This window comes from Berghia stephanieae, chromosome 3 (assembly GCF_034508935.2).
Source record: "Berghia stephanieae isolate SIO BIC M18660-M18661 chromosome 3, UCSD_Bste_1.3, whole genome shotgun sequence".
In the NCBI taxonomy this organism is placed as follows: domain Eukaryota; kingdom Metazoa; phylum Mollusca; class Gastropoda; order Nudibranchia; family Aeolidiidae; genus Berghia; species Berghia stephanieae.
In genome coordinates this window covers 34,273,882-34,301,214 of record NC_088362.1, presented here as the reverse complement: position 1 = coordinate 34,301,214, position 27,333 = coordinate 34,273,882, and the positions used below count along the sequence as shown (strand labels likewise).

General features: G+C 37.3%; 1 protein-coding gene and 1 long non-coding RNA gene across 10 annotated transcripts in view; one reads left to right on the top strand and one right to left on the bottom strand.

Annotated features, from left to right (window-relative positions):
• Window positions 1-27,333, top strand: part of LOC144967600 (uncharacterized) — a 79,138-nt gene that overhangs the window by 40,354 nt on the left and 11,451 nt on the right. For all 9 annotated transcript variants that reach the window (XM_078905080.1, XM_078905079.1, XM_078905086.1 and 6 more), the window contains 11 exons: window positions 959-2,023; window positions 3,054-3,256; window positions 4,473-4,683; window positions 5,641-5,855; window positions 7,595-7,949; window positions 8,799-9,041; window positions 10,629-11,772; window positions 12,215-12,306; window positions 13,050-13,172; window positions 13,659-13,892; window positions 15,372-15,559. In XM_078905080.1, the coding sequence (XP_078761206.1) occupies window positions 959-2,023; window positions 3,054-3,256; window positions 4,473-4,683; window positions 5,641-5,855; window positions 7,595-7,949; window positions 8,799-9,041; window positions 10,629-11,772; window positions 12,215-12,306; window positions 13,050-13,172; window positions 13,659-13,892; window positions 15,372-15,559 (4,073 nt within the window). The remainder of the gene's footprint in view (window positions 1-958; window positions 2,024-3,053; window positions 3,257-4,472; window positions 4,684-5,640; window positions 5,856-7,594; window positions 7,950-8,798; window positions 9,042-10,628; window positions 11,773-12,214; window positions 12,307-13,049; window positions 13,173-13,658; window positions 13,893-15,371; window positions 15,560-27,333) is intronic.
• The window catches only part of LOC144967603 (uncharacterized), an 18,900-nt gene continuing 591 nt past the window's right edge, over window positions 9,025-27,333 (bottom strand). Inside the window, exons 2-3 of the long non-coding RNA XR_013644421.1 lie at window positions 10,244-10,351; window positions 9,025-9,157 (exon numbers count right to left, since the gene is read on the bottom strand). This is a non-coding gene — a long non-coding RNA (uncharacterized LOC144967603). The remainder of the gene's footprint in view (window positions 9,158-10,243; window positions 10,352-27,333) is intronic.

The window sequence follows — 27,333 nt, the reverse complement described above, 5'->3', positions numbered from 1 at the left end:
AAGGGTAGCCAGCAATTACTATTGTCCATTTCATGCAACAAGCCGGTCCGGCTCCATGAGCTTAATGGATTAATGGCTCTGAAGGAAACAACTTGTTTTTATAGTCTTCAAAAAGTCCTAAATGTTCTTCAAGCCTCAGGCAATTACTCAATGAGCTGATAATTCGTTAGAGCAAATAAACAAAAATTAATTGCTGTGCAGACCATTTCAATCAAAGGAAGTTAGGAACATAAACTAATGACTGAAACCAACAAGGTACTCCAGATTTAATAGATGTTATTTCTAATTCTCTTGCTTTTTAACTTCTTTACTTTTTATGTTATAAATGACCCTCATATCCAACATTCGTTGAACCTTGAAACAATTTGTTTTGCATTTTATGTTCATATTATTAGTACTTATTTATTGTGTATTATGCTCCAAGCTTTTTGAATTTCCTGTATTATCATTTAGTGCCCATCTGTTTATTTTGTCTTTATCTCTGATTGAATTAAACAGTTTTTCCCTTATGGTTTTAATCTATTGGTCTTTGTAGATATCGGGGTCCCGATAGCTCGGTTGGTAGAGCACTCACTTCACAAACAAGCAAAGGGACCGAGATCGATCCCAAGTGCAGGCGAGATTTTTATTTATCTGACCCCCCCCCTGTCCACCCAGCAGTGATTGGGTAGCTGAGTCTGTTAGATCAGGTGGAAAGCACTTTGCAATAGACTATTGTCCTATCCAAAGGGTAACAAGTAATTGCTATTGCCCATTTCATTCTATAGAAACTGGGATAAACTCCGGCTCCATGGGCCTAATGGCTCTGAAAGGACTACTTTGTAGATATTTCATTTTGCTGCATTTTACTTTTTCCTATACTCAACACTGTCCCTCGCCTTTTTTCTCAATCAATATCATATCTCATTTATACACTTTTTTATCATGTAATTTGTTTTTTTTTTCCTTTAAATTCCAGCCTTACCTGAAGCAAGTACAATTACAATCCGTGATGGCCTTAACATGCCTGGTTCCCTTCCACCCAATAACTGTGATGAAGTCGATGGACCACCACCACCTCCATCCTCTCCAATCGCATTCACATCAACGCTGATTGACACAACCCTGACAGGAAATGATGAAAATGACCTTGACAATAATGAACTCAAGGGCAACAAATTACATTTATCTGATTTTGAGCACACCACGATGCATAATGGTAGTCGGTTTTCTCGAGCACCTGGTCCCTCTCCTCCTCATCAACTTCATCATCATACAGATCAAAGTCTGACTGGTGTCCCAACTTTAGATCGCAGTCTTACAGACGATGCCAAGGAAGGTCATCTGAGACATTCCGATTACAATGCCTTCCAAGAATTCTTTGATCCCAGAATGCAAGATAGAGCGTCTTTGTATCGCCAGGATGTGCGAGAAGACAATGGACTTCCATTCGGTGTTATCAGTCCAAGTCAAAGATCTAATCTAAATCAAGATGGTGGTCAATCAGTCATCCACACGACACCCCCAAATGACTTGATTGATTTATATTCAGATCCCCACCCACAAGGCGATGACAGCAACTTCTATATTACTGAAACATTAATGGAAAACATCAATGATAGCCGAAGAGAAAGTAGGGAACAGGATGAGTCTTTTAAAAATGTTACTCGGAGAAGCGAAATTGTTTCAGACAGGTTCTCCAATATATCTGTTAGAAGTGGAAGAAGTTCAGTAGGGGTTTTCTCAAATGTGACTGAAAAGAGCAAGGATACGGATGAAGTCTTGATAGATTTGAATGGGATGACATCTGGAGTGACAAACAGACATTCAGATAAACTCTTTTCCAATGGGTTGGATGCCAGCTACACCCATGACCCCGATGTTGTGAAGTCAACTATTGGTTCCAGAAAAAGGGAAGATTCTGCCGATGGAATGGCAGAGCAATCCAATGAGGATTTTAGTGTCGGAGACATGAGAGGTACACAAGAGGAGGACAGTTGTTTGGTAGAGAATGCCACACATAGTGCTGGAATGAACGGACAGGGTAAGATGAAATGTAACCAATTGTCTCACAATGGTATTATTTCACAATCGCGATTATCTTCGATGCACGAAGTTGCGACATAATGACAAGACAGGAAGACAAGATGTCAGGCTGTCATTCCCCATTGTCTTACTTAGTATCTACATTTGTTCCCTATTTGAGCCATTCCTCTTTGTCTTACCTTTTCTCATCTGCTTCCCATTTTCTTCCTTTTTATTGGTGCTGGAATGACCTAAATGTGCCCCTTGGGGAATGGCTCAAATAGGGAACAAATGTAGATACTAAGTAAGACAATGGGGAATGACAGCCTGTCAAAAAGTGATACAAAAGTTTTTTTCCTGTTGGCCAAAGAGGTGTTGAGCCTGAAATGCACTATGCTTAATATATTGTTCACTTTTGAGGCTGTTATATTAATTTTTGTTTCAATACTTTTTAATCAAGTTTTTAAAACGTTTTGAGTGTATCTCGTTTAGTAAGGCACTCTGAACTGCAGTCTGTTTCTGCAATTCTCTTCTTTCTTTCTTTTCCCTAGCTTTATAATCTTTTGACAATCTCACCATTATTATGTTTACCAGTAAGTGCTGATGTGACTTCAGTAAAATGTCAAAATGCCTTCAACTTAAGCTTTTATACAGCGCAATATCCACTAAACATGCTCAGTGTGCTTTAAAAGGGATCCCTATCCAACATTAAGACTTAACATGTAGGAGGAGGCTAGACACCTGTATTGACGTCATATTACAAATTTTTTTTTTGACCGATACAACACTATCAATGGCCAGGTACTCATTTTACATCTGATTACGATGGGAGAATGTGAGTGAAGAGCCTTCTCCAAGGACTCAACTATGTACTGCTCAGAGCGGAACTCAAACCCGGGACCTTTCAATCTGAAAGTGTGTCATACTACAAGAACAGATAGCCGTACAAAAATTAAATTTCTTAGAAAGTAAATAAACAAAAACAAACAAAAAAAAGCTAACAAAACAAAATAACACAAATAAACAAAAAATTTCTTTCAATCTAACAGGTCACTTATCTTCAAGTATTGAACATGTCAATGAAAACAACTCTGGCCTGGTGTCAAGACTGTTGTCATCTGCAAACGACCAGCATGAGACTATCTATCTAATCAATGGTCACTCACCATCCACTGGAAGGAATAGCCTTGTGGCTCAACTTCAAGCTGATCTCACAGAGGCTGTCAGGCAGAAGGTAGAAGCTCTGTCTGAGGTGAGATTTTTCTTCTTTTTCTTCTTCTCCTTCTTTTTCTTCTTCTTCTTCTTCCAACCAATCAACACCATCATGCTGACAAGTAACTGCTCAAGTGCTGCACCTTGTTGTTGTATGCACTCAGAGTGGTCAGGAATTATTCATGACTTGGTGCTGTCACCATTCTCTTGAAAAGGAAGCTGTGCTGACAGGGGCTTCCATATTTGTTTTCATTACATTTAACAATTTGTATTAAACTGTCTATAAATGTTGTTTGATATTATGTCATCAGAGCTGCAAACCTACTGCAAAAAATGCGGAATTGTATGCATTTTCAGCAATTGTACGCTTGTACACATTTCCCCCAAGATTGTACCCATTTTCAGTGTACAGAGTCAAATAGGCTACCTTGGTGACCGAGTGGATGTTCATATATTTTTTGACCAATTATGATCTTCATGCTGGGAGGTAGAATTCTGAAAGGATTGGATTATAGTCTTGGGAACATCATTGTTGCTGCAATTGAGTTTGTGCAGTGTGACTTTATGTAAGTATACCTTCTTCTTACTTTCACAATGGTTAGTTTCCGTCGATTTCAGGATTGTACCCATTTTTATGAAATCTCCCCCATTTTGAGGTCCCATTGTACACATTCTCATCAGAAGGGGTTGGCAGCTCTGTGTCATACTGTGCTTTTGACATTTACAGGGCAAGTCCTATATACAGCCTTAAATAATATAAAAACTTGAGCTTGAGCTTTTTCTGACAGAGACAGCGCTGTTAATGGGCAGATACTCATTTTACACCTGAGCACTGTGAGAGAATGTGAGGAAAGAGCTTTTTCCAAGGACTCAACTATGCGCTGTGGGTGGCTCGAACCCAGGACCTTTCAGATCGGAAGGTCCTGTGTTCCAGCCTCGCTCCACGCATAGTTGAGTCATTGGAAAAGGCTCTTTACTCACATTCTATCACTATATTCAGGTGTAAAATGAGTACCTGGGGCGCTAATAGCATTGTCTCCGTCGAAAAAAAGTGGACCATCGCCTAAAAGGTGTCTCGTCTTGTATGTTTAAGAGCTGCTGTTGGCTAGGGAAAAGCATTGTGAGCACGTTTAGTGGATATTGTGCTATATAAATGCTCTACGTTGTTTTTTTTTTACCTGGATGTCTCTGTAATCTGGACAAAATGTTCGGATTGGAGAGACATGATGGTATTTATTTATTCCTTTTTTTTTAAGATTCAAAAACTTGAGGATAAACTGGAAGCAACAGAGAATACTGTCAGGCATTTGTCCAGGAAAATGAAGAACTACCAATCGACACTAGAACAGGCTGGAATCAACCTTCCACTCCGCAGGCGGTCAAGTAGTGAGTTATCCCTTGGACAGGTTGACAGCCTGGCCCAGAAATTGTGTCCGATTCGCAGAGGGAGTCATGATAGTAATAAAGGTAAACAATGTGGTTTTATTGGATTGATAATAGTAATAATAATAATAATAATAATAATAATAATAATAATAATAATAATAGTAATAATAATGCTAATGATACTACTACTACTACTACTACTACTACTACTACTACTACTACTACTACTACTACTACTACTACTACTACTACTACTACTACTACTACTACTACTACTACTACTACTAATAATAATAATAATAATAGATTGTGGGTTTATTCTTACCAAATATTCTGATTATTGTGGTTTGGTAGCAGAAGTTCTTAAATTTCTTTTAGTGAGCATTGCTACACTTTTATAGAAAGAAAGAATGAGAGCTTATACTCACATACACATACAAACACAGACACACACACACACACACACACACACACACACACACACACACACACACACACACACACACACACACTCTCTCTCTTTCTCTTTCTCTCTCTTTTATCTTCCCCAATCTCTCAAACTTCTGCTAATTAGCAGATTCCCGCTACTTCCAAGTCCTCTACTATTTTCTTCAGCCTGGGCTCCAGGTCCTCAGTAGTGTCTATACATCTTCAAATGTCATTGTAAACAGTCTGGTTGAAAGGGACTTATCCATGTTTATTAGTTCTTAAAATTTTTTTTTCCTCTTTAAAGTATGATTTGTATTTTTAATTGTTCTATATTTTACCAGAATTGTCATGAATGAGGGCATATTGCTCAACTTTAATGGAACCCTTGTAAAATTTCTCCTTTTTAAAAAAAGACCTATGCCCTCTCTTCTACTTCCATTTTTACAACAACAAAAAATGCACTTCAAATGGTGTTTTGAAGATCTGGCGATTTTTCTAAATACCTTTGACTTTTCTATGCTCTGCCCTTTTTTGATTTAGGTCAAACTGAAAAGAGGGATAAATCTTGTTTTGAAAGAAAATTGATATTAATTTGTTTGTCTTAAACAGATGGATATGCGGAGGTGTCACTGGATTATGCTAGTATGGAAAAAGGGAGGGATGAAAAGAATTACTCGTCATCATTGATGAAGGGCAGTGGGGTCGTGACCCAAAACCCCATCATCATGTCACCTACAGATTCCATGCGGATCGGCAAAAGACTTTTGTCCCCGACCTCGACCATCAGGTCTGAAAGTACTCAGATATCTAGTCCTGAACGAATGGTAAGGAATTTATCCAGTAGTTTCAATCTTAGTTGCGCTGGATGGGGTTCTTAACCTCCCATAGTGGGCATCACTTTTCCAACTTGCTTCGCGGGTGGTTGGATGGGAGCATCACCCTTGAATCATATACCTATGATGTTCGCATGGGTGTACGATCCGATAGTGATGTCGTTTCTTCTTCTCTTTACTAGCCTATCCTGCTTCTTTGGTTTGTGATTGTATTTTTGACAGGGGATATTTTTTTTCTGTAAATCTTCTGCCTGTTTGTTCTTGGTTATTTATAATTTAGCTTATGATATCTTTAGGTTATGATTTTGATTTACATTTGTACTATTTTTGTTAGATTGCTTGTTTTTTTGTTTCAGCGGTCTCTCATATCACCTCAATTGTGTTGGAAGAGACCTAAAGCAACAAACAAACAAAAAAACCAACTTGCTTCTTGCTTTTTGTCTTTGTCTTGGAATTAGATTACTTGTTTTTGTCCTTTCCCCTTGTTGGAGCCCTTGGCTGAGAGGGAAACAGATTAGTTTTGGAGAGATGATATTTTTTTCTTGTAAATGCTCTCTCTGTTATGCATTGGTATATTTGTTGTTTTTAATATATAATGTAAGTATTTGAATGTGTTCCTCTTAGTGGGATTCGGTGCACGTGGCTGATATGAGCCTTTTAGCTGATCTCAAACTAAATACAATGGTAGTTTGATCTTGGAATCTACATCTGTTCCATATTTGTACCATTCCCCTTTGTCTTGAGTGCTTTTAATTATAATTCTAGAATTTTTTTACTATCCAATTTTCTTCCTTTTTACTGGCGCTGAAATGACTGAAATGTGTCGCAAGAAAATCCTCAAAAACAAAACAATCTTAGTTGTGTTAAATGCCTTATAGCAGCAGAAGCCTTTTTAAAAATAATAAATCACTCAAATATTTAGTCCTGAACGAATGGTAAGGCTAGTACCCTCAAGACGCAGTTTTACATTCAAATATTTTGTACAGAGCAAATATTGCGGAATTTAAAGTGCCCTGTAGCCTAAAAAACAATACCCCCGCCCCCCCTTTAAAAAAAAAAAAAAAAATATATATATATATATATTTTTTTTTAATGTCTTGTTCTGAACAAATGGTGAGGAATTGAATTAATAATTTTAATGTATCATCAAAGTCAGTAGCCATATTTATTTATTTCTTTTCTGATAGTGATAGCTCTGCTGCTCACATTGATAAATTTGATGTAAACAGACACTTTGGTCTTCAGCAACTTTCCTTCTGTCTGCCAATGCTGTCACATAAATGTGTCTCAAAATATTTAAGCCAAGTAGAAATAAAATTCCAGTAAAAGCTACATTTATACAGCGCCTAAACATCTATGGTTATCGTGCTCTGCAGCTCTTTACATAATAGAAACTGGCAAATATAACAAGCAAATTCATGATACATTATCATAAGCATACATATAGAAAACAAATTCTAGACTACATCTCCTTCATAAAAAAATAAGCCTTACGGAACAACTCAGTTTTCAGATGTTCACAGGACTTTGCCCCAGGACTGAGTGCATTCCACAGGCATGGAGCAATAGAGGAAAAGGCTTTTTTAAAACCAAAAGTGGATTTTGAGGTGGTTGAGACATCCCATAGTTTTCTTTTGTCATTTGTAAATCATTGATAACATTTCCATAGTTTATTTAGAGGGAAAATAATCAATTTTGAATACTATCCTCACAGTTTGATTATTTCTTAGTCCAACCAGACAGATGGTCAACAGTCAGTGTCGTCTTCTACCTCACCTTTACAAGATTTCATCCTTGATCAAACTGAGTCTCACCAAAACACAAGTTCAAACAACACAACACACCTTGGCTATCCAAAACTCTCCAATGACAGAGGGATGAGTAACTCGTCTGTCCTTAACATGACCAAAGGCGACTGGAGTAATAGAAACGGTGAAAACGAGCAGGAAGACCCGACTCTTACCAGCTTGCTGGAGACTGACTATGCATCGCTTCACAGACGGCTTACTATTCTCTCCAAGTCTTTCATGAATAATACCTCGAATGCCTCTGGTGATCAAAGTTTCAACGATGCGACTTTGAGCGGTGAGAACAACACGATTTATAGTATCTTTTTATAATTTTGTTCAAGTCAAAAGTGCAAATTTGTTTTAAACGCAGCTTGTGTGACCGGTCATTGCAAAACAGTATTATGTCAGGATGAACCAGATCAGATGTTACAAAAGCCAAAATTAATGATCAACTGGTCAAAAATATGAATTATTGGTATTGGTAGCCCGATTATCATATTAATTCTCCTCAATATAACATATAATACAACCCGTCTGATATTTCTGGTTATGAATTCAATTTTCAGCATTGTAATAATACCGACATAATAATGACAAGGGGTCACATGTTTAATGAAACTATTTTAACATTTTTACACGATACAGTTGCATATTTTTTAAAACTCTTTTTAGCAGCCCCTGGGATGTTTGATTGACTGTTGTGTTCAATGCTTTATTAAAATTCATTTAAATCCCTGTCAAGATTGTTTTAATTGGAGGACAGCTGGACTAAATTTGTTTGCTATGATTTTGGTGTTAGGGGTCACCATCAATTCTTAGATTATTCTATGGAAGCAGGATTTATTTTAGTGAGAAAAACATGAAACAAAAACAATTGCTTGCTTGTAAATCAGGGCATTAGTTTAAATTTTAACTCATTTACCAGACCACTGATGGATGGATAAGAAGGTCAAGAAGGGGTTATTTTTGCATGTTGCAAAAATAAAATCAATCTTATTATGTATCAAATTAAGTATTCTCTTAGTCGACCTGTTAGAGGCAAAACATTTCATATTCATCTTTTGCTAACTTAAGCCCTGTTCAATTTTCATTCTTGTTGAACACATAGAGATAAAAGGCATTATAAAATTATTCATTTCCACAGTGGACAAACTTCAAGCACGACTGGCACACTTGGAGCGAATCATACTGATGCAGAGAGAGGAGATCACCGTCTATGAATCTCTGCTTACCTCAATGGGAGTTCCTGTGTTGATATCAGGCAGTCACCAGGACCAGGACAATGCTGCCTCGGAAGATTCCAAAGAAAGTCTTCTACGGCAGCATCTTGTGGAGATTCGCAAGTTACGCCAACGCCTGGAAAATCTTGACTTGAGCAATGACCCAGGTAAAATAACCAATATCGAGCTTGTATATTGTCAGTGTCAGTATTTAGTGTGTACTTTTCACCATTCAAGTGCTGGATGTTTTCACATTATTTTGTCTTTGATGCCTGAAAAGAATCTGGAATGAATCAATAATTGAATTCTAATGATTGTTTGTGATCAGTTCTTTTTATGCACTTGTTCCATTAAAATGCATCAAACGGATTTGAGAATAAAATAAATGTAATGATACAGCCCATGCACAGTTATGGTTAAACAATGATGAAATAATAATGATGATAATAATAATAATGATAATAATAATAATAATAATAATAATAATAATAATAATAATAATAATAATAATAATAATAATAATAATAATAATAATAATAATAATAATAATAATAATAATATTAATAATAATATTAATAATAATAATGATGATGATGATGATGATGATGATGATGATGATGATGATGATGATGATGATGAGGATGATGATGATTAGGATAATAATAATAATAGATCTTTATTGTCCATAAATATGGCAATTTGTCATTTAGTTACACTTGTTATAATGTTAAACGATAACTAAGATTGAACAGATATTTCACTCCTACTTATTTTCTCTCTCTCTCTCTCTCTCTCTCTCTCTCTCTCTCTCTCTCTCTCTCTCTCTCTCTCTCTCTCTCTCTCTCTCTCTCTCTCTCTCTCTCTCTCTCTCTTTCTTTCTTTCACACGTGCGATATACACAACATAAACATATTCATTTCGTTTTCAATTTGTTACGATTGTGGCAATTCGACACCAAAAATTATCATCATTATCAATTGGTCAGTTAATCTTACATTAAATAAATTAATCAGTTAATCAGTCAACGAATCAATCCTTGGTTTTTCTGTACCATATGAAATATTCAAAATTTTTATTGCTGATGGAACGAACGTTGATTTATACTTGTTAGTTCTACATTTAATCTGACAAAACCTTCTCCCAGATGGTAAAAGACTAAATTCATGGTATAAAATATGTTTTTTATTGTTGGTAATTGAGAATGCTTTCCTTTCTATTGCTTTTCCATGAATTCTTTCTACTCCATCAAGAGGATGGTTTATTATTTTTGATGCCTCTTTGATAGATTTTGAAATGAATTTTGATGATGATGACGATGATGATGATGATGATAATAATAATATTAATAATAATTATAGTAGTGACTTACTTGACTTAACGCCTTTCACTTCCTAATCATCTGATCTGGATGCCTCGGCTGCCTCTCTAATCATTTGTGTCAATTCCTTCCACTGTTCACTGTCTTTTGCTGTGGATGCTAATTTCATAAGATCTTCCTTTTATTTTAATTCTTTGTTATTTTGAAGGCGTTTTAGGTCTCTATACAGGAATGTCTGGAGTGCGTGGTCTGTCTTTATATTTCTTGTGTCCATATGAGGTAAAAAAAGTTTTCACGGCTTTATTAGCTGGTATATTTTCATCTCTCCTGTGATCTTTGTTTGTGATTAGTTTATTAAGCTCTTTCTTGTCATTAAGAAATTGTTTTGTTATCCACTATTTATATATTTGATTATTTTGATTTATTCTTTAACCAGATCAGCTTCTCATCTTCCACACTCACACACAGCAAAGGATTACCCAGCAAGAGCACACAATATCCAGGCTACAACAAACTCTGGTGGAAAAAGAGGAAACTTGGAACCGAGACATAATGGAGATGGAACACAGATTGAATCGGGAAAAATCCATGTTGGCCCAGAGGCTGGATGTGACGCAGGAAGAACTAAAAAATCAACGCTTCACCTTGGAAGAGCAGGAAAAAGTCATAACACATTTGAAAGAAAATCTTCAACTAAAAGACAGAGTTAAACAGGATGTAGAGGAGGAAAATGAAAAATTGAGACAAGATAATGCAGAAGTTAGTGAAGATTTGATGAAACGAGAGAAAGAGTTTCTGGATATGGAAAAGACGATGTTTAAATTGGAATTGGCCAAAGAGGAGGTAGAGTCGCAGAAAATGATGTTGAAATCTGAGTTAGACGAGAACGAGAAGCAAGTGATGAAGCTGAAGTGTGACGTGGATCAGTATAAGGAGAGTTGCAGAAGCCTGAGAGAGGCTCTGAGAAATAAAGAAGAGTCTTTGCAAGAACAGGTGCAGTGTCTGAAAAAGATGGCACAAGAAAAAACTGGAATGGAAGAGAAACTGGCCGAACTGCAGGTGGAACTCGAAGAGATGAGAGCAGATGCAGAAAAGATGAAACTTGAGTGTGAGGAGAAGAGTAAGCTGGAAGAGAGTTATTCACATCTGAAAGAAGAATCTATTGAGTTGAGGATTGTATTGGATCAGAAATTAAGCTCTAACAAGCAGCTTTTGGGCCAGAAAGCAGACTTGGAAATGGAAATTTCTAGATTAAACGATGAAAAGTTGAGCCTGAAATCGGACAGTGAAAGAAGGATTGAAGACATTCGTAAGAAAGCTGAGACCGAATTGAAAACAAAGCAACAAGAGTTGGGAGAAGAAGTGTCTAACCTGAGAACAACGTTAGACAAAAGACGAAATTTGGAATCGGAGCTAAGGATGAGAGTGACCAGTTTGGAGTCGACCCTGAGGAAAGAGGAGATTGAAAGGGCAAAGGTTGTGGATGAGTTGAATGAAAAGGCGGAGAAAGTAAAGAAAAGAGACAAACAATGTCAGTTTGTCTTGGACAGATTTGGGAAACTGGAAGCTGCTTACAAGAAGTAAGATTTATTTCACTTATGAAATTTAAAGGATTAAAAATCATTTTACATGTTTCCTCTGGTCCTGATAGCTCAGTTGGTAGAGCACACAGGAAGGGTCAAGATCGATCCTGGGTGAAGTTGAGATTTTTTCCGAAGGCCCTGTCCACCCAGCAGTGATTGGGTAGCTAGGTCTGCCAGATCTGGTGGAAAATACTTGTATTTGATTTTGTTGGTTTATAGAGAACCTTAAAAATGATTTATGTGTGAATGTGTAAAGTTATTATTCATTAAAAAAAATAATGCTTCAGTTTAATTTCTTTAGCCTTAATTTTGTTTTCATTTTACCTTTTTTCTTTTGAAATTGTTTACCCTTGAAAAGACATTAACTTTAACTTACACAAAGTCATCATTACTGACACAAATTTCTTTTTAATGAGATATAAATACATCTTTTCCCCAGGCAAAGTCAGATATTGAAGGACAAGAATGAAGCTATTAATTCGATGAAGAAACAACAACAGCTCTATGAAAGTACTCTGGCTAGTCTCTCTAGTATGTATGAGTTAACAATCACAATATCATTGAATGGGGCAAATATCAATATAACTTGTATGCTAAACGATGCATAAAATTCACATGTTAAATTATTTGTTATTCAAACTTTAAAACGATGATGGATGAAGAGAAGCAAGTTTGATGAATATTTTTTCTTACATAAAGTTTACATTCATCAGAATTATGAACTTTCTTTTATTGATCAATTGATTCTCTTGACCAGAAAAAGATTCAAATATTCCCTCTCATGTAACCAAAACGTGACCATTGTATTTTGAATTAAATTTAGTGCAGACATCAAATTTAAAAAATTATAACATAATAACTTTTCTCAAATTCTACTCATTGAATTTTAGCACGTTTTCAGGCACATGTGAATCACATGAATATGCATTAGCATAATTTAAAATACCAATAAGTTACATTTTCAACCAAGTAATCATTTAAAGTCAGTCAACATTGACTGTTGCATCTTCCTATGATGTCTCCAATTTGCCTGTGTGCATCAAATTTTCACAAATGTCTTGTTTTAATTTCTTATTCTAGTTTTAATCGTTAAAAAAAAATAATCCACATTTGTTTCCTAAAGATTCTGTACAATCATTGCCAACTGTCTTACTGATTGTTAATAATTTGAATCATCTTTTGCAAACATTATTCCTCTTTTCCCCTAGTTTCTTTGGATTTTTTTTTTTTTTGGTTCATGTTTTAACAATATTTTGGTTTAATTTTCTCCACAGAGGATACGGAGCAGAGCACCCTTAAAGAATTATTTCACGAACTGATGCTGACCAAGACACAGGTAGCCAGTCTTTTAGCCAGATTGGAGGGAAACTCTAACCAGGCTATACCCATGCCTGAAGGTAATCTTAATCACTGTGTTGTAGCACTCGGGTCATTTCACTAGAAGTGTGTTGCAATAACACATCTATCCATCTACCATTTTAAGAATTTTGTCACCATCTTTCTTTTTATTTCTTTCCACTTTTTTTTGTTGTTGGATATATTTTATACATGTTTTGTTCTGTTTTACCTTATTATATTTTTGAATTAATGGAGTAATGTCATATTATGGGATAATGAGTGGTAGTAGCTCATATTTAAAAATAACTTATTTACTTAATCCTCATTGAGTCATGGAGTGCATAAAGCATTTACTAAAGATTTCCATTTCTGTCTGTCGGCTGCATGGACACCGATTTTGTCCTAGCTTAGGCCAGCCTCTTATAGATCTTCTCCAGGGTTCCTTGAGCCATTTAAAAATAAGGTTATTCTATATATGTTTTGACTACTATTTTGTTGTATTAAAAAAAAGTCAATTAGAAAAATAAAATATGATCATTTTTCAGTCAATCTGGATGCATTTGGAATATCAGGTGCCACTGGCAGTAGCAGTAGTAGCAGTAATACAACCACCACTCTGACAACCAATGAAACCACCAGGACAGAGACATCGACACTGAAGACTACAACTGTAAACAACAATAACACAACTACCAGCACTACTAGTGAACTTATCTCATTGAAATCCTACGATGGTGGTGCTGGTGGTGACGGTCTTCCTGATTTGACTTGCGGGACAGGTTTGTCGATTTTTAAGTGCATCTCGTGGAATGTAAACAATTGTTAAATTGAATGGAAACTTAAATTTAATTAACAAAGACATGATATGGATGTTTCGGGTTTCCCCTTTGTCAATAAAACACAATGAATGAAACACTTAAGACGAAAGAGGTGAGAGGTGAGGGCGTCTCTCATTCATGTTTTGTTCACAAGGGAGAAACCCAAAACATCTAAATCATCTGTCTTTATTAGTTAATTTAATCTTCTATTCAATTTGACTATTGTTATTTCTTTGAGCTTCAAGCAGCAACATTTCCATTATTTCCCCATGTATAATGTATCAAATTAAAAGATGGAAGTCAGATTAAAGAAACAGTAATTAGTCCAGGAGACACTGATGTTTCAAATTGAATTTTAAGCTTATTTTTTTAAGATGATCTGAAAAATTGTGTATTAAACAGTGCCAGACAAAGCAAGAAAGTAAAATACAAGAAAAAAAAGGTCCCAAAAAAATCAGTCCTTCTCAACTCCAGTCGATTTATTTTTTGGGATGTTTTTTCTTTCTTGTATCTTTCTTTCTTGGTTTGTCTGGCACTGTCTAATACACTTATTCAGATCTTTATCTTACACCAGTGCCTGCTCCCTATTGTATCAATTTAATTGTTAAAAAAAATGTGAATTACAATATATTCCTATTCCAGGGAAAATTAATTTTGAATCGTAAACTTCTGGAAATGTTAATGTCCTAATACTGATCATTTTGAATTGTCTTCATTATGACAATACAGACAGAATGCCTAATAGATTTGGTAGTGGGACGCATGTTTTATAAAGTAAAAGTTTAATAAAAAATAAGGGGAAGAAAACAAAAAGAAAAGACAACTGCCAAGAAAAACCGAGTTTAATCCACTCTCTCTAGTTTAAAGCAAACGGTAAAAGCTGCGAGATGAAAAGGAAGCAAAATAGATTCAAATAGATTCAAAGTGTATTTTAGGCAGTTTGCCAAGTCAGAACACAAAAAAAAAATATGATTTTAAAAACCAACATGATCATATTATTGTAAATAAACAAGAATGAAATTAATTATTACTGTGGATGATGATGATGATGCCAAGTGCGACGATGCTGATGATGGTGTTTTTTTTTACATCATGAGCTGTCTACACTAAATGATATATTGAATCACGAATAGCTCTCAACAAGTTCAGTCGCCTATAATTGCTAGTTTTATGTCAACATTGCCATCTGGATAGATTTCCATAGCATTCAAAATTTTACAAAGTAATACAAAGTAAATCTAACACGTGGTGAATCAAACAGTGTCTATTTATAGCATCAAGAGAAAATTGATCAAAATAATGTTTGAGGATAGAAATGTCACGAAATGTTGAGATTTTTGTATTGAGGAACTCTTCGTTGACATTTGTAAAGTGTGCTAATGATTCAAAAAGTCAAGAATGCTCTCATTTAATATTGCTTCATTGACCTTCTCTCACCAGTTATTTCCAACCCGAGCAATTCGTCATTTTCAATGTTAGATCCTCACCAGTCCCTGTGGGCTGTTCTAAAGCTTGATCAGCATGAGAAAGTCAATAAACAGACTGGGGAGTGTTTGGTCTCTCTCAGTGGTGTGGAGGCACGCATTGAGGATCGTCTGAAGGCTTACAAGGCAAAGAGTGTCACCGAGGTAATCATTTGTTTATATCTCATTTATATCAGACACCACCTTTACCTTTTGCATTGGTGGGTGGAGAATGGAGCTTGGGGTTTTATTTTATCAGTTATTTGTAACACCTCTACCAGCACCACCACAAAAACCACCACCATTTCATCATCATTAGCACTCATGCCATTATTAATTTTTTTCCTTTTTATATGCCCTTTTTTGTTTTAGAGCTTTACTTGATTTGAAATAAAAAAAAAGGAAAGAAGGGATTTGGGATGGTATTTGACATTGTGGGTACATATCATATAATCCTCAAAGATAGGATTTTGTATGATGAAATTTATATTTCGGAGTTAATATTTTTCTGAGTGGTGTCTGAAATTCCTGTGGGCCAAATTTTAAGGTTGGTGTGTCTGTGTAAGCACAGCTTAACACGAGATCCCTTCTCTTACGTTTCTCATTATTTTTCATTTTACTACCAATGGAATGGTATTTAAGTGATTCAAGTGCTGTTAAACTCCTGTTTAAAACAAACAAACAAACAAAGAGTAGTCAGAGAAAATGATAATGGTTGCTCACATGCAGTTTGATTCAAATACTGTAGAAGATAAAAATATTATATAAACCCAGATACTGGTTGGCTCTGTTTAATAAAGACACTTTTCAGAGCATATGGTTGAAGGAAATTAGTTGTATAGGATCATTTCTATTTTATATTGTTTTGGTGAAAATCTCACTAAAAGTTGATCCAACAATTTGATTTGAAATCTCTTTAAAAAAAAAAAAATATTGATTGATTTGTTTAGAATTACTACTAAAATGTTGTAAATCCACTCTGTTTAAGATTTTGACCTTCGATTCTCTTTTATTTCTTTTTGTTTTCCTTTCAGAGAATAAGGGTAAATTTTGTCATGCTTTTGTGAATTTTGTCACTTTTGAATTTTAAAGCTGGCATGATTAAAACAATTAACCAACCAAATAAAATGTCATGAAAAGCATGAAATTAAATTGTGCATCATTAAACAAATGAAATAATAATTTCATCTTTTCCGCTTGACGTTTAGCAGTATGAAGTAATAGAAATTAACAGCAAATGTTCTTAAATAAGCAACCTGACTTTCACACTAATTTAAGAATTATAGGTCAGAATAGAATCAAAGGGATTTATTATCACATTGTAATTCAGGTGTAACAAAAAAACATCTTTAAGTCCAGCATTGTGTAGCAAGGAGGTTGATGAAATAAGTTTTGTAGCTGACTTATTTTCTATTTTTTTTAAGGGTTAAAAGGTAAAAAAAAATACAATGTTGTTTCATAAACATTTTCAGTGGGAAATGATGAATTTGTTTTCAACACTTATTTGTGTCCACAAGTCTTGATCAATAGCAATGTCAATATTTTTTCTATTGTTTCTAATGTGCCTAAACTTAATTCTTCCCGAAATTCTTCTTCTTTTTTTATTTTTTTTTTTTTCTCTTTACCTAATAAATATGGTGGTATTAAATTTCTTTCAAAAACTCTTTTTCCATTCTTTCTTTTTAATAATAAAGCGACTAATTTTTCAACAGAATTGATAAAACTTTTTTTCATGTGAAGTGTATAAATACATTGTGCTTCAATTCAAATCCTGATTTGAAAGAACATGAGACAGTGATTGATTCAAAATAATTTTTCAAAATATATTGATTTTGCTTTCCTTAATCCAAATGTTGCTGCTTGAATCTCGAAGAAATAAATAACAAAAGTCAAACGGAATGGAAGCCTCAATTTAATTTATGAAGATATATGGACGTTTTGGGTTTCCCCTTTGTCAACAAAATACAAAGAATAAAACACTAAAGACGAATGAGAGATGAATGGATGTAGTCTTTAAAAAACAAAACTGATGGGACAGGAAATAAACTGCAGTCCTAAGTGTTTCATTCATTGTGTTTTGTGTTTTATTGACAAAGGGTTAAACCCGAAAAGTCCACATCATCCGTCTTTGTGAATTAAATTAAAGCTTCCATCCAATTGGTTTTTTGTTGTTTATTTGCCTTCCATAGTGACTCACAGTTTTATGATGAAATTTGACTGTCCATGGCATGCTACACCCATGATGCATCTTCCTCCTGTAACTGCCGTGCTCTGGAAAATCGTGTATTTAAAAATTTGGACAGAAAACTCGTCCTTTAGATAACGATCGTTTTAAGTACCGTCATCTTGGCAAAAACTCTCAAACCTCGGATTCTATTAAAGACTTCGCAAAGTCCTAGGTTTGAGAATTTTTGACTAGATGATGGTCATTTAAACAATAGCTATATGAAGGATGAGTTTTCTGGTCAAATTTTTAAATACATGATTTTCCAGATTACGACAGTTAACTGGTTAATCACCTCATTTTACCTGTCTCTCAGACAGCTTTTCAGTTATTTTCATTGATGTTCTCTCATCCGGTGTGTCTTTTTTACGAAACCCGCCGAAACCCGCCGAAACCCGCCGAAACCCGATGAAACCCGACGAATCCCGACAACGTTATGGGAAGTAGGTGGCTGTGGGGAGTGAACCTAGAACTCAGGGAAGTGTACACCATTGGGGAGTGAACCTGGGACTGGGTTTCGGCGGGTTTCGTAAATAAGAACCAGTGCTTTTTTACGAAACCCGCCGAAACCCGCCGAAACCCGGCGAAACCCGACAATATACAGCAAAGTTATGGGAAGTAGACAACTGTGGGGAGTGAACCCGAGACTCAGGGAAGTGTACACCAGTCGGGAGTGAACCTGAGACTAAGTTTATCGGCCGGTTTCGGCGGGTTTCGTAAAAAAGAATTAGTGCTTTATTACGAAACCCGCCGAAACCCGCCGAAACCCGACAATATCCGGCAAAGTTATGGGAGTTTGGCAACAGTGGGGGGTGATCCTGGGAGTCAGGGAATTGCACACCAGTGGGGAGTTAACCTGGGACTGTGTAAAAAGGATATCAGTGGGAAATAAACCTGGGACTAAAGGGACATGGATACCATTGAAAGTTGAAGCCGGATATGGGAATTGAGTACCAGAGGAGAATGAACCTGACACTATAGAAGGTGGGCGCCAGTGGGGAGTGAACCTGGGATTCAGGGAATTGCACACCAGTGGGGAGTTAACCTGGGATTGTGTAAAAAGGATATCAGTGGGAAATAAACCTGGGACTAAAGGGAGATGGATACCATTGAAAGTTGAAGCCGGATATGGGAGTTGAGTACCAGAGGAGAATGAACCTGACACTATAGAAGGTGGGCGCCAGTGGGGAGTGAACCTGGGATTCAGGGAATTGCACACCAATTGGGAGTTAACCTTGGACTGTGGGAGATGGATAACTGTGGGTATCCGAGCCGAACTATAGGAGTTGGGTGCCAGAGGAGAATGAACCTGACACTATAGAAGGTGGGCGCCAGTGGGGAGTGAACCTGGGATTCAGGGAATTGCACACCAGTGGGGATTTAACCTGGGAATATGTAAAAAGGATATCAGTGGAAAATAAACCTGGTACTAAAGGGAGATGGATACCATTAAAATTTGAAGCTTGGTATGAGAGTTTGGTACCAGAGGAGAATGAACCTGACACTAAAGGAGGTGGGCGCCAGTGGGGAGTGAACCTGGGACTATGTAAAAAGGATATCAGTGGGAAATAAACCTGGGACTAAAGGGAGATGAATACCATTGAAAGTTGAAGCCGGATATGAGAGTTTGGTACCAGAGGAGAATGAACCTGACACTATAGGAGGTGGGCGCCAGTGGGGAGTGAACCTGGGACTATGTAAAAAGGATATGAGTGGGAAATAAACCTGGGACTAAAGGGAGATGAATACCATTGAAAGTTGAAGCCGGATATGAGAGTTTGGTACCAGAGGAGAATGAACCTGACACTATAGGAGGTGGGCGCCAGTGGGGAGTGAACCTGGGACTATGTAAAAAGGATATCAGTGGGAAATAAACCTGGGACTAAAGGGAGATGAATACCATTGAAAGTTGAAGCTGGATATGAGAGTTTGGTACCAGAGGAGAATGAACCTGACACTATAGGAGGTGGGCGCCAGTGGGGAGTGAACCTGGGACTATGTAAAAAGGATATGAGTGGGAAATAAACCTGGGACTAAAGGGAGAAGGATACCATTGAAAGTTGAAGCCGGATATGGGAGTTGAGTACCAGAGGAGAATGAACCTGACACTATAGGAGATGGGCGCCAGTGTGGAGTGAACCTGGGACTCAGGGAAGTGCACACCAATTTGGAGTTAACCTGGGACTGTGGGAGATGGATAACTGTGGGTATCCGAGCCGAACTATAGGAGTTGGCTACCAGAGGAGAATAAACCTGACACTATAAAAGGTGGGCGCCAGTGGGGAGTGAACCTGGGAGTCAGGGAATTGCACACCAGTGGGGATTTAACCTGGGAATATGTAAAAAGGATATCAGTGGAAAATAAACCTGGTACTAAAGGGAGATGGATACCATTAAAATTTGAAGCTTGGTATGAGAGTTTGGTACCAGAGGAGAATGAACCTGACACTAAAGGAGGTGGGCGCCAGTGGGGAGTGAACCTGGGACTATGTAAAAAGGATATGAGTGGGAAATAAACCTGGGACTAAAGGGAGATGAATACCATTGAAAGTTGAAGCCGGATATGAGAGTTTGGTACCAGAGGAGAATGAACCTGACACTATAGGAGGTGGGCGCCAGTGGGGAGTGAACCTGGGACTATGTAAAAAGGATATGAGTGGGAAATAAACCTGGGACTAAAGGGAGATGAATACCATTGAAAGTTGAAGCTGGATATGAGAGTTTGGTACCAGAGGAGAATGAACCTGACACTATAGGAGGTGGGCGCCAGTGGGGAGTGAACCTGGGACTATGTAAAAAGGATATGAGTGGGAAATAAACCTGGGACTAAAGGGAGAAGGATACCATTGAAAGTTGAAGCCGGATATGGGAGTTGAGTACCAGAGGAGAATGAACCTGACACTATAGGAGATGGGCGCCAGTGTGGAGTGAACCTGGGACTCAGGGAAGTGCACACCAATTTGGAGTTAACCTGGGACTGTGGGAGATGGATAACTGTGGGTATCCGAGCCGAACTATAGGAGTTGGCTACCAGAGGAGAATAAACCTGACACTATAAAAGGTGGGCGCCAGTGGGGAGTGAACCTGGGAGTCAGGGAATTGCACACCAGTGGGGAGTTAACCTGTGAATATCTAAAAAAGAATATCCGTGGGAAATAAATCCGGCTTCAACTCCCAATGGTATCCATCTCCCTTTAGTCCCAGATTTATTTCCTACTGATATCCTTTATACATATTCCCAGGTTAACTCCCCACTGGTGTGCAATTCCCTGAGTCCCAGGTTCACTCCCCACTGGCGCCCACCCCTTTTGTGTCAGGTTCATTCTCCTCTGGTACCAAGCTTTCATATCCGGCTTCAACTTTCAATGGTATCCATCTCCCTTTAGTCCGAGGTTTATTTCCCACTGATATCCTGTTTACATAGTCCCAGGTTCACTCCCCACTGGCGCCCACCTCCTATAGTGTCAGGTTCATTCTCCTCTGGTACCAAACTCTCATATCCGGCTTCAACTTTCAATGGTATTCATCTCCCTTTAGTCCCAGGTTTATTTCCCACTGATATCCTTTTTACATAGTCCCAGGTTCACTCCCCACTGGCGCCCACCTCCTATAGTGTCAGGTTCATTCTCCTCTGGTACCAAACTCTCATATCCGGCTTCAACTTTCAATGGTATTCATCTCCCTTTAGTCCCAGGTTTATTTCCCACTCATATCCTTTTTACATAGTCCCAGGTTCACTCCCCACTGGCGCCCACCTCCTATAGTGTCAGGTTTCTCTCTCCTCTGGTACCCAACTACCAAATCCGGCTTTAACTCCCAATGGTATCCACCTCCCTTTAGTCCCAGATTTATTTCCTACTGATATCCTTTTTACATAGTCCCAGGTTCACTCCCCACTGGCGCCCACCTCCTATAGTGTCAGGTTCATTCTCCTCTGGTACCAAACTCTCATATCCGGCTTCAACTTTCAATGGTATTCATCTCCCTTTAGTCCCAGGTTTATTTCCCACTCATATCCTTTTTACATAGTCCCAGGTTCACTCCCCACTGGCGCCCACCTCCTATAGTGTCAGGTTCATTCTCCTCTGGTACCAAACTCTCATATCCGGCTTCAACTTTCAATGGTATCCATGTCCCTTTAGTCCCAGGTTTATTTCCCACTGATATCCTTTTTACACAGTCCCAGGTTAACTCCCCACTGGTGTGCAATTCCCTGACTCCCAGGATCACCCCCCACTGTTGCCAAACTACCATAACTTTGCCGGATATTGTCGGGTTTCGGCGGGTTTCGGCGGGTTTCGTAATAAAGCACTAATTCTTTTTTACGAAACCCGCCGAAACCGGCCGATAAACTTAGTCTCAGGTTCACTCCCGACTGGTGTACACTTCCCTGAGTCTCGGGTTCACTCCCCACAGTTGTCTACTTCCCATAACTTTGCTGTATATTGTCGGGTTTCGCCGGGTTTCGGCGGGTTTCGGCTGGTTTCGTAAAAAAGCACTGGTTCTTTTTTACGAAACCCGCCGTAACCCAGTCCCAGGTTCACTCCCCAATGGTGTACACTTCCCTGAGTTCTAGGTTCACTCCCCACAGCCACCTACTTCCCATAACTTTGTCGGGATTCGTCGGGTTTCATCGGGTTTCGGCGGGTTTCGGCGGGTTTCGGCGGGTTTCGGCGGGTTTCGGCGGGTTTCGGCGGGTTTCGTAAAAAAGACACACCCTTCTCTCATCAATATTTCAATCTTCCTTGCTGGTTCTGAAGCAATCTAAAAGGGTTGTTTTCAAAAACAAACATTGCACCTTGCTATTTATTTTCTTATTGTATTATGCCTAGGTTTTTAAGATTTCTATTTGATTTCACATATTTTATGGTCTCAGAATTAAATATCACCTTACTATTACACTTTTGGCATAATTACTACACAAATATGATCCTGATTACACTACAATGCAAAATCTCAAAAAGTTATGCTTTTCTGATTGTTGTTTATCAATTTTGTGATTTGATCAAATGACTGATGAACCATTACTTTTTTTTTTTCAATTAAAAAAAAAAGTTAGTTATTTTTTATAAATAAAAAGATGAGAAACATTTATATTGTGACTGTCGATTACCAGCAGTTCAAGTGTTCTCGTGATTTTGTTAAGAATTGTGTTCCAGTTTATACTGGAGTTTCTGGTTCCAATGAAATAAAAAAAGATTGTTAGCAAAAGAGCACCTTTTTGTGAATAGTTTTGGAACATTCCTGTAATTCAATTTTGAATGACTTGACTTGACTTAGATGCCTTTCGCGTCTCGACCGAAAGATCGGGTCGCCTTGGCTGTTTCCAGTATTTCCTGTGCGAGGTGTCTCCAATATTGCCGGTCCTCTGCTAGGGTTCTCAGATTTTCAAGGTCCCCTGCCGTTATGAGACTAATGCTTTGTCCAAGTGTTGTGAGGTTTTTGTTTAGGATCACGGGGAGTGTTGTGATCGGTCTTCCTCTGAAAAGGTTCCCGTGTTTTTGGAAGTATCCCGACATGGCTTGGTTTGCTGGTATGTTTTTGTCCCTGCGTAGTATGTGACCGAAAAGTTGCCATCGTTGTTGTAAAATGTCAAGGGAGATTGGTCTTTCTTTTGTGATCTTATAGAGTGATTCATTTGAGATCTTTTTGGGGTATTTGATGTCCAGTACCCTTCTTAGCTGTGTGCGATGGAAGGCATCCAGATGTTCTTCTTCGGATTTTGTCAACGCCCAAGTGCCGCAGTTATACAGAACTACCGGTTTTACAAGAGCATGGTACAGTTTCAGTTTGGTTTTTCTCTTTATTTTGTCACCTCTAATCCATACATTGGTGAGTTTACTGAGTGCGGCGTTTGATAGCTGTTTTCTTCTTTGTACATCCTCGGTGTCTCCAATTAGTGAGCCGACTTTCTTTGTTCTTTTCCATTCCTCTTTGTTCCTCGATATTGTTGTAAATTCGGTTTTATTGGCATTGACTTGGAGGTTATATTTCATGAGGGTATTTTGTATGATGTCTATATTTGCTGGTGTTGATCCAATAAAATCGACATCATCTGCATAGGCGATTTCTCTAGGGATTGCATTCTCAATATGAGTCGTTGGTTTTGGAATGACTTTTCGAACTTCTTTCAGAGCGTGTTCTAAGTATATTGTGAACAGAATCGGGCTCAGACTATCTCCTTGGGGGGTCCCGATGTTACTTTCGAACTGCGTCTGTTTTGTGGCCCCGTATATCCTTGGTTGTATCTTTGTGTTGCTGAGGAGAAATCGGATTATTCGGAGCTCGTCTTCGTCTACTATTTCTGTTAATATCTCCAAAAGTTTTCCTCTGTCGATCGTATCAAAGGCTGCGGACATATCGATTCCGGTTATTGTTATGGATATGTTTTCTTTGAGTGCCTTTGCTGCCAACCATTTATGTGTCCATACAACGTCCGAATGTGCTTCGGTCTTGGCGAAACCCGCTTTGGCTATGTGATAGATAATTTTCTATTTTCGGTCTAATTCTGTTGAGGACAATAGTTGACAGTGTTTTTCTTATGGTATTCAGTAATGTTATTGGGCGCAGGTTGTTTACGGGTCCTTTCGTTTTTCCTGGTTTTTGTATTGTAATTAGGACACCGCTGTTTATGTCCCAGTCTTTGTGTGTTGAGAATGTTTTGTTCATTATGTTTGCAATGCTCAGATCCAGGAGAGGGTACCGAATTTCAGCAATTCAGCGGGAATTTCATCTTCGCCTGGGGATCTGTTATTGTTTAGGCACTTTATACTATTTCTAACTTCAGTTGTTGTGATGCGGTTGTTTAGGTCTCTAGGGTTTCCTGAGAAGGGCGATATTTGTGAGACTTGTTTGTGAAATTTCTGCTGGAAGTGGTCAGTTACAATGTCAAGGATATCGTTGGGATTTGTTGTCTGTTTGCCAAATTTATCCTGTAGTTTTGGGTTCTCGAATGGTTTTCGGTTCAGAGATTTCGTCGCTTTGAACATAGACGATGCGTTATTTTTGGACTTTTCTATGTCTTCAATTTTGAATACTCTCCCTTTTTCTCAATGCGCATGTGCTCAGTTACCAATCATAATTTTAAAATATTCCTGTTACTTGTGAGTTATTGGTTAGTTACACTTTTTTCCCCCTACAATTTACTCAAAATAATCTTTTTTTTTTACATTTTAAAATTTTTTTAAAGTAATGAGGTTTGGAATTGTTCTCTATGTCTATGTCTAATTTTGTTTAACACTAGTGTGTAAATGGGACTGATATTGTTTTATCATATTTTGGTTTCTTATCTGAGCTTCACGACTAGCTTAGAAAGGGATTGGGATAATGAAATTGAATGAAACTATTTCTTTTTTCCACAAAAATATTGAAGAAAAAAAAAATACCAAAAAAAAAAGCAAAGAATAACAAAAATAATTTTTGTATATAAATTAAAATAATTCTTCTCAAAATATGACAAAGTCATTACGAAAGGGAAAACGGTTCTTGATCCTTTTTGTAATTGAATTATCTAATCTTTAGAATCTAAATATTGAAAAAGTAGTCCTTCAGAGCCATTAGACCCATTTAGCAAGAGTTTATACTGGTTTATATAGCATGAAATGGACAATAGCAGTTTCTTGCTACCCTTTGGATAGGACGCAAGTCTGACAGGCTTTCTGACTGACTGAGCTACCCAATCACTGTTGGTTGGACAAGGGGGTCAGAAAAAAATCTTGACTTCACCCGGGATTGATCTTGGTCCCTTTGCAGGTGAAGCAATCGCTCTACAAACTGAGCTATTGAAATACCCATCTAAAGATTGACATCTATAAAAGTTATTTATTTAAAGAATAATACAAACAATGCACCCCTGATGATGACTAACACTGCGCAAATCTGAGGATGACTTGAGGATGTCGGTTGTTTCCAGCTAAAGCTGTTGAGACGACTCACACCATTTTGTCACAATGATCAAGCGATTTGTCTGAAGGAATAATAATTTTAGATGTGAAGAAAATAAAAAATTCACTTTTTAGAAATGTTCTCTGAAAAAAATGTCCTATAAGCGTTTGGTTGGTTATGAGTTAAACCAAGGCCATGGTTGATAATCAGTGGAAATTGTGTAGTGTTATATAAATCTGAAAATATAATGGATTTAGATTAGATCTTTTTTATAGTATCAATTTATGGAAAGAGGATTTTAAACTTTATATGGAATATTAGACACATTTATCCCAACGATGACCAACTCTACACTAATCTAATATTTGTATGTTAACTCTATGCAGGTCTTTATTGCCTCTGTATTGACTTTAGAAATGCCTTTGGATTCCCCAGGACAAATCAAAAGGATTAAGCCACATTTTTGCCTCATTTTTTTTCAGTTAACATGTTTGATATAATGCTTCTCTCATTAAAAATGATCAATTGAAAACAGGTCTGGAATGGCAAATGAAATAGAATACTTTCAGAGTTTGGGGTACCAAGGCATACTGTATTATCCCTGTATACAAACCTCACCATTTATGATTTCAAACATTAAAATTGAGGATTCACAATAGGTTAGTTATCTAATATCATTGGGTTGTGAACAATTACCAATCTCTAATACACTGGATGGTCCAATGACCTTATCTAAGTGGAAAAATGCACATGTTGCTGCTTGAAGATTGGCGTGTATAATATTTATAATGCAGTAGTCAAACTTTCTTTTGTAGTGGCAACTGAGTGTGGGGGGGGGGGGGGGGGGGGGGGGGGAGGAGATGATTTTACACTTAGCAGCATGGTGTGTTGTTCAACATTTTCTTGCCACCATAATTGCATAAAAGATGTTTGTTTCTGCATCTGCATGAAAATGTGAGGTCATTTATTTTGTTAAATGTTGCCATGTTTTGTTGCAAGATGATGTAGAATTTGTCTTCAGAGCAGAGGGTATGACTGGGCTTTGGAAATGGTTTTCCATGGGATACGTATACATTATTATCTTTGAGATTCCAAGTGTGCTTGCCCAGTGTAGTAGGATATCGTTTGTGTCTGGTTTTGAAGGAAGATTTGCGGAGGTGGCATCTGTTTTTGAATGAGCATTCAGTGAGGCCAATGTTTGGTTCTTGTTTTTTTGGTTTTTAAAAAAAATCTTTGCATATGACTGAATATTTCTCTGTCGTTGAGATGGTTTTTTAAATAATGTATTTATGTTTTTATTGCTTTTTGTTGTTGGCTGAAGAAGGGTTTTGAGCCTGAAACATTCTGTGTGTGGTATTTTGTTATTATCTGAAGCTGTTGTGTTCATTTTTGTTTATCACCGTTTACAGTCCACAGCTTCTAGGAGTTTCGTATCACTTTGACTTGTGTTTAACAGATAAGGGCATTTTAGATATTAAAACACTAAATATATATAATACATTTTTTTTACACATAAAAACAAAAACAAAAAACCAATGAGTTTTTTTTTTTTTTAATGGCATGACAGGGAGTTTTAATTCATGACTGTCTTTGACATTTGAGAGAATTGACCTGACCTAGTTCTCCTTGTCAGTTGAAAGGTTAAAGGTTTGAAGTCTTACTAACAATAGTGTAGCTAGCATAAGAATACAATAAACATTGAGTCGTATTTTTGGTTTGCGCTGTTCAGTTGGGATCAAAATGGCTGGGGTTTTTTTTTTTTATCAGTGTGAAATCTTTGAAAATATTTAGGGAAACGGGTGTAGTATTCACATGGTTTAGAAAGACAAAA